Source organism: Oryza sativa, chromosome 6 (genome assembly GCF_034140825.1).
Source record: "Oryza sativa Japonica Group chromosome 6, ASM3414082v1".
NCBI classification, from domain to species: domain Eukaryota; kingdom Viridiplantae; phylum Streptophyta; class Magnoliopsida; order Poales; family Poaceae; genus Oryza; species Oryza sativa.
Window position 1 is genome coordinate 30,443,363 of NC_089040.1, and position 8,051 is coordinate 30,451,413.

General features: G+C 39.1%; 2 protein-coding genes and 1 pseudogene across 2 annotated transcripts; 1 reads left to right on the plus strand and 2 right to left on the minus strand.

Moving 5' to 3' along the window:
• Positions 1–1,212: 1,212 nt before the first annotated feature.
• On the plus strand, positions 1,213–2,030 carry LOC4341972 (auxin-induced protein 10A5). Its single transcript, XM_015785928.3, has one exon. The coding sequence runs from the start codon at positions 1,339–1,341 to the stop codon at positions 1,741–1,743; it is 405 nt and encodes a 134-aa protein (XP_015641414.1). The 5' UTR covers positions 1,213–1,338; the 3' UTR covers positions 1,744–2,030.
• A 1,439-nt stretch (positions 2,031–3,469) lies between these two features.
• LOC9268586 (auxin-responsive protein SAUR19) lies at positions 3,470–4,561 on the minus strand. The gene has a single exon (XM_015785927.3). The coding sequence runs from the start codon at positions 4,261–4,263 to the stop codon at positions 3,841–3,843; it is 423 nt and encodes a 140-aa protein (XP_015641413.1). The 5' UTR covers positions 4,264–4,561; the 3' UTR covers positions 3,470–3,840.
• Positions 4,562–5,067: 506 nt separating this feature from the next.
• LOC136357048 (uncharacterized) lies at positions 5,068–5,681 on the minus strand (annotated as a pseudogene).
• Positions 5,682–8,051: the final 2,370 nt, after the last annotated feature.

Genomic DNA, 8,051 nt, shown 5'->3' on the forward strand with positions numbered 1-8,051 from the left:
TAAACAAAAGCCCATGAATTTTCCACATCACAACCAGCAAATGAGTGATCTTGTACTTGAGAGAATCAATTGCCATACCCACAATCTTGACTGACTGACCATGATAGGACAACACCCATAGAACATTCAGCTTAAATTCTACTCAATCTGTCACAAAATATAAGAGATTTTGAATGAAAGGGATGCAATCTAGTCCTATAAATCTAGATAGAGAATATATCCATATTCTTAGTGCTAGAATATGTCGCATCCATCCAAAATTTCTTATATAGTTATATTTTAAGATGGAGGAAGTATTAGTAAGTACTAGGTACCAAGATAATTGAGTATTTGAATGCAGTAAATCTGTCAATATGTTCAGATGGGGTAGCATTTCTCTTTCAGTTTTCACCAATCACCTTGACCCACATCATGTATGCTTCAGTTATAGTGATCCCGTAGTATCAATGTACTTCCTCCGTTATTAAATATAAGCATTTTTCGGTTGATTACTAAATGTTAATATTAAGGGAAAAGATTTATTTTCAATCACCTGGTTGGTCAAATTTTAAACTGCTTGAATTCCTCTCCTAATCATCTGATTGGCTGAAAATACTTTGGTTCCCACACATTGAAATCTTATAATTTGCGAACGAAGGGAGTAGTAAAATTATAAGAGTAAAAGAAAAAAAAACACCTTTTCATTTGTGCAGTTGGAAACAGATCCTCTGCAGTAATGCCCTATGACTTCAAGTGATTGACATATGGACCCCACACGGGTTGGGCCCATATATCAGTGACACAAGTATGTACTGCAGAGGAGATTCATCTTTGTGGAGATCTGCCGTACTGTAACAGGTAGAGAGCCCTGCCAAACAGGTATCTCAATGACATGTAAGACCCACATAAATCAATGACTTGTGGGTCATGATGACATATCTTAAATTTTGTAAAATTATAATGGCATGGTTCCAATTTTCCCAAAAAAAACTAAGGGTGGAGTTTCTGACAATTGCATCTTCTACTATAATAGCTCCTCCAAACAATATAGATTTTAGCAGTTGTAGAATCCAAAAAATGTATTAGTTGCTTCTCAGAATTTTAAGCTCCCAAACCGGGTTTAAGAATCATTAATCTCTACCATTAAAAAAAAGCATCGATTTGTACAGTTAAACTAACCGAAAAAGGAGTCGAGAGCTCACGAGACGGCGGCTCACAGCCAGAGGCAGCAAACCCCCTCCTTCCTATAAATTCTCACCCTCACCACCACCATCTCATCTCCTCCATTCCATTCTCCTTCCCACCATTCAACCAACCAACCTGCAGCTGCTCAAGAACACCTCACTCCAATCAGCAGCAATGGAGGATCATCAGGGTGGCGGTGTAGGCAGGGCGAGCAACAAGATCAGGGACATCGTGAGGCTGCAGCAGCTGCTCAAGAGGTGGAAGAAGCTGGCGACCATGGCGCCGGGGGGGAGGAGCGGCGTGCCCAAGGGGTCGTTCGCGGTGTACGTCGGCGAGGAGATGCGGCGGTTCGTGATCCCGACGGAGTACCTCGGCCACTGGGCGTTCGAGCGGCTGCTCCGCGACGCCGAGGAGGAGTTCGGCTTCCGCCACCAGGGCGCCCTCCGGATCCCCTGCGACGTCGCCGCCTTCGAGGCCACCCTCCGCCTCGTCGCCGCCGGCAACGGCAACGCCAAGGCCAAGGACGACGCCGCCGCCATGTGCTCCTGCTCCTCCGACACCGAGATCTTGTGCAGATGATGATGATCAACACCATTTCGCCATTTGTGTGTGCGTGTGTGTTTTCCTCTCTCTCCTTTCTTGCGTTCGTTCGTTCCTTCTCGCTTTCTTTCTTCGCGGCTACTTTTTTTTTGCTGAAGAAAGGAGAAGAGGTTGGCTGCAATGCGATGCAATGCAACAGACTGAGAGTCAGAGACAGTAATTGATGATGAGATATGTAAAATTTTATGGTTTGTACAAGGGGAGGAGATGAAGGATTCATTCTTCACTGCAATGATCTAATGCAAACTTTAGGCTACTAATTTATATATTTGTGTCACAGAGTACTCTCATATGTATATGTTGGTTTGTTTTGTTTGCTGCATTCTTGGTTCAGAAACTGAAGCCTATAAGCAACTGAAAAAGCTGAAAATGGCTTACACTTCAGTATTTTCTCAGTGCAGATAACAATAATGATAATTACTGACCAAAATACAAGTATCTAAAGAGATTAGCAATGGTAGGTCACAAGAGTGCAAGGGATTTTTTTTTTACCGTTTTAACCTTCTGCACAGGCAGGGTAAGACCTACTCTTCACTTGAAGTAAAAAAAGAAGCCATTTTTACTTACTGCAAGCTCCATTCTGAAGAATCTTGACTAGTGATGGTACTAGCATATTCTTAATCATGTGAGTTTGTATAATGTTTAAGATTATAGTACATGCTCACATGGCAATCACACCTGGTCCTCAAAGGAACACATGTATGGGATTGGGACCAAACTCTCTCCATATTTTGGTGAATCTTAATTAAGCTAATACTAATTAAACTAGCATCATCTCCGAATATATCATCTCCTGTAGAGTGTAGAAACATAGCCGTGATAGCATTAAAAGAACATTTTTTTGAGTGAAAGAATAAGATCAATATCATTTTGGTGGTATCTCAGAATCTGAAGTTACAGCTGAAAACAACCAATCTCAATGGTACTCTGAACTTGGGCGAGTTCCTGAAACTGAATTAGGTTTCTCTAAATAATATTGACAAGACAAATCCATCAGGCGAAACTGTCTGGCCCCAACTGGTAAGGGGAGTACAATGATTGCTCTATTTGGAGATTTGTTCTATTGGCAGCACCCTCAAAATTCTGGGAAATAAGTACATTTTTGCAGAGATAAGTTAGTGACAGTCTGACTGACAGACACAAAAATTCCCTGAATTTCAAAATGCAGCACAGAGCTGCACTCATTGTGATCAGCCAGGCATTCTTGAATTGCACAGATCCAGATCCAAAGTTACAAAATTGTTAAGACTGATTTATCAATTCTGTTTTGAAAATGACCAGTTTACATTAACTAGGCATGCTGCCAATTGCAAAAACCCATTCAGTTTTAATGGACATAGAGGGTACTGCATCTGTTCATCCATGATCCATGACGTTCAATTGATGGGTGAGATAGATATACTATCATCCCATATTCCTATCGCCTCCAACTACCAATAAAAACAAAATTATTTCTTCAGTTATAAATATATTCAGCACGGAATTTCAGTACTTGAAAAACGCAAAAGCGCAAGTTCCTAAAACCCTATAGATATTTATATCTTTTGGGTTTATGTACAATAACCTGAACCGAAATTCCTCCAAGTTCAGATCAACCAATCATCATCAGAAATTCCTCTCCTGCAGATGCTTTTTTGCAGTTCACAGCTTTGCTGTTTCATCTGCTAATTTGATTTGTCTCTCTCCACCATGAACTATATATATATGGCTCAAAGAAAGAAACTAGAATTAATTAATCTCTTAATTAATCACTCTGTCAAATGTACTACTCCATAGATTAACTTGCATGCACATCAAAGCTACTGTCTAAGCCAATTGCTTCTCCAGAAATCCATGGATTGAAAGCAAAAGTCACCAAGAACACGCCATGCATCTGCTTGCAGCATGATGCAACTATGCTAGCTACCCATGCATATTCATGCTAATTCTGAATTTTTTTTCTCTCGTCTCTACATTATATTTTGCACTTGCACCTGAAGCAATCCAGTATTTTAGGTACTATATAATCCATAAAATTAGTGTAAATACGTACGTGTATATATATATACGGTATATATACCGTATACGTACGCGTGGCTAGCTGATGGCTTTCTTAGCCTTGGCGGCGGCGGCGCCGCCGTTCTTGCGGCGGAGGCGGCGGAGGAGATCCTCGAAGTCGTCCTCGCCGCAGGGCACGCGGAGGCCGCCGGCCTGGGCGAAGCCGAACTCGTCGGCGGCGCGCTCCATGAGGTCCCGGAACGCCGGCTCGCGGAGGTACCCCGTGGGCACCACGAACCGCCGCGCCTCCTCGCCGACGTACACCGCGAAGTACCCCTTCGGCACGCCGCCGCCACCGGCCGTCGGCGACGACGACGACGCCGGCTGCTGCTGCTGCTCCAGCAGCGTCTCCCGGAGTCCATCGTCGTTATCGCCGTGATGCGCCGCCGCCGACGGCTGATCCTTCCCCCTCCTCCTCCTCCCGCCCTTCTTGGGCGCCAGCAAGTAGCCCATCACCATCATCGCCGCCGGCCGGCGAGGCCGCAGCAAGATCAAACACCACACCGCACTACGTTTCTTGGTCGTCGTCGATCGGCGGCGATTCTGGTCGTATCATGAGTTGGTGGCGGCCATGGCGGCTGCTCGATCGATCGATCGAGATCGCTAGCTAAGCTCTTAATTTGATTCTTTGGATCTTTCGGATTGGTGGTGGTGGAGAAGCACAACCACCACGACGACGACGACGTGGTCTCAGCTTTTCTCGATCACTTCAATTCCTATACGTGGTGGTGTCAAATGGCAACCAAACTCGTATGATTAGGAGGTTGGGAAGCTAAGGGGGTGAGTGTTTTATAGTTGTAATTTGATAGGGGGTTAATTTTTTAAATATGAGATTAAATAAACTCAGTTGATTTTAGCCGGTACGGTAGTCTTCACTCTGGTAAGAAAGAAAATGTTATTTTAATTAGGATCGACGTGTGCAGTCAATGTAAGGTGAAGTTACTCGTGCTTAATATCATCTCTGTTTTTAATAGATTTTTTTAGATAATGGAATTTAACATCCCGGCCTTTGCTCAAAAAGAGCTACAGCCAATTATTACATTATAGCAATCTAGAAAAGAGCGTAGTTCAGCTAAATAGGACACACCAAACAAAAACAGAGGAAACCAAGTCAAAATAAGGAGAACACATTTATTGAAGTCTATTTGTGAACCTCCATCCATAATTGGCAAATAATTGCATAACCATTGACTCCAACTTGCGGCATGCAATCTTTAGGAACTCCCCATCATCCTCACACCTTTGTAGCTGTGCCCAAAACCGGAGCTAGTGCATTGCCCTGAAAATTACCTGCATATATGAAATAGATGGTGATTTATTAAAAACCAAATCATTTTTACTCAACCATAGAGCCCAACAAATGGCAGAAGCTCTAACCAGTATCAGTTTACTCTTTTTCTTATCAACCCCCAAAAGCCACCCATCAAATATATGAGATATATTAGTTGGAAGATTAAAACCAAAAAAAACTAAACTGCTCTCCATATGAATTTTGCATAATGACAATCTATGAAGAGATGTTGAATAGTTTCATTTTTCATACAAAAGCAACATCTTAAGCTACCATTCCAATTCCGTCTCGCCAAATTATCCTTGGTTAACACAACTCCCTTAAGCAAGTACCACATAAAGATCTTAATCTTAAGCGGCATCTTAAATTTCCATGTATATTTGTTTCTCTCAATATAACCGTTGTTAATTAAAGCTAGATACATTGACCTTACTGAGAACCTATCATTCTGATGATAATTCCATCTAAAACAGTCAGAAGAAGGATTTAATTGAATATGTACAATAGAAGCACACAATTCATGCCAATATACAAGATTCTGACCAACTAAAGCTCTTCTAAAAGAAACATTAAGCGGAACAGATCCCATAACAGTGGCAATAGTGGATGATTTACTTCGGACTATAGCATATAAAGATGGAAATTTATCCTTGAAAGCCAAGTTACCTAGCCATTTATCTTCCCAAAATCTTATTTGTTCCCCATCATTCACAATCCAAGAGCCTATATCTAAAAAAGTACTTTTGACTTTCATAAGCCCTGACCAAAAAAGGGAATCACCTTGTTTCTTGTCCACTTGGGTTATAGACTTGTTATAAAGATATTTCCTTTTCAATAAGTTCTGCCAAACCCCTTTCTCATTTATTAGCTTGTACAACCACTTACTCAAAAGACATTTATTTTGTAATTCCAAATTATGAATCCCACCGTTAAATTTTTTTTATCACGCGTTTGATCATTCGTCTTATTAAAAAAATTACGTATTTATAATTTATTTTGCTGAGGGTTGTTTTATCACTCAAAGTACTTAAAGCATGATTTATATCATATATATTTTTGAATAAGACGAATAATCAAACATGTGTTTAAAAGTTAACGGCGTTATCTATTAAAAAACAGATAGAGTATAATTTAAAATGTAATCTTTATTGTTCATATGAAAAATTTATTGAAAAAACTTTATTATAGTATTACACTTGTATATTTGATTATTGTTTTCAAATACCTTTTTTAAGGAAACTATGACAGTAGCTCTACCGGATATATTGAGGAGGAGTAAAGTTCAAAAAAATAATAAGAAAGAAGTTTAGAGGCTCAAGGGGATTAGAGGATAATCACAAGTCCACTTAGTTAAAAAGAAAAAAGGGACACCCTTCAGGGCGGTTTAAAATGAGCTGCTCAACCTCGATCTTGTTCCAACTTTTTGCACGAAAAATTCTTATGTTTCTTTCCAACCATAAGCTCCACCATGTGGTCAGTAGCATACCAAGATTATTTGCCTTTGCATGGTCAGTTTCTTTCCCTTTTTTTTTCTTCCTTATTCCTTGGCAATGGCTGATCTTTAGCTGTAACCAAAACCCTGCTTTCTTCTAATATATTAGCGTGCAGTCCTTTTACATGTTTGTGAAAAAATGGTGGGGGTGATTGTTTTTCAATCTATGTAAAGAATAAGTGGTTTTAGTTTTGTTTTGTTAACTTTTTAAAGTCCAAAAAGGTATTCTTTTGCTATCGATATCGAGTGGAGTAGATATCTAATTTAAGGAGATAAGATGCAATTCTAGGAGTGTTTTACGCAATTTTATTAACTTAAAAATACTAATACGTACGTGTGAACTTGGCCACAGCCCACATCCCAATTAATAATCGTCTTACCAAATCGTGTACACAATACTCCTGCTGTGTTGACTAATCATCATGCATCAACGGATAAGTGGCCAGATGTATCGATGAGATTAGCAATGTACGGCCGGATAATTAAGTTTATAATAAGTACGGTTCCGTAGTACTAATGACCCATTGACTCTATAATTACTTGCAGGATTATTAGATGAACTAAACGGACATACCGACCACTTCATCTCTCTTTTTTTTTCACTATTCAATTCGCTGGTATTCTTTTATGTACTACCAGAGTTATGCTTCTGCATACACGTATCCCTTTGTGGATAGCAACATTATATACTAAATCCGGATTCAAATATGTGAAGCATTTTCTAATCCATCGTGTAGAATGCGGTACATAATTAAGAAATGTAACACTCATATCACCGCACACCGTGTTACTCCCGCGAATATACGCTTTTGAATTGTTCCATTGTGTTTAATTTAGCCTGTTCTAAGACAACCTTTTTTTTTAGATTTGTCTAAATTTATAGAAAACATAATAATATCTATAACACCAGATTAGTTTCGTTAAATCTAAATTGTATTTTGCACCAAGGAAATTGTATCATGTTTCATTTAACACTAGGTTTACTACATACTTTTACTTTACACAAGTGTAAATAATTAAGTTTCACTTTGCACTATAGGTGGTGTCATACAATTGAAAGAAAATCTTATAAAATATCTAAGTGGAGCTTACAAAATCTTTCGAATTTAGACCATGTTTTACGAAAGTTCATTCAGATTTCTTGAAATTTTCATAGTTTTGATAGTGTATTAAAGTGAAATCTTTTCAATGCACCATGGTGTAATGTGAACAAAGTACATGATAAACCGGCCCTGTGCAACCTACCTAGTGCAAAATGTAATTTACTTTTGAATATTAATATATTTTATAGCACTAGCTGAATGCATGTGCTTAATACGGATAAAAGAAATTTTATTATAATATTATGTGTTACACATCATTTTTCTATAGGGTATGTTCTTACCATAATTCAATTTTATATGTGCCTATCCGATTATTTCTCAATATTAAGAAGTTTGAGTAGTAATTTAAAAAAATTACAATGAA

Excerpts from the sequence above, each read along its gene's own strand:
- LOC4341972 (XM_015785928.3), top strand. The coding sequence starts at position 1,339 with ATGGAGGATCATCAGGGTGGCGGTGTAGGCAGGGCGAGCAACAAGATC.
- LOC9268586 (XM_015785927.3), bottom strand. The coding sequence starts at position 4,263 with ATGATGGTGATGGGCTACTTGCTGGCGCCCAAGAAGGGCGGGAGGAGG.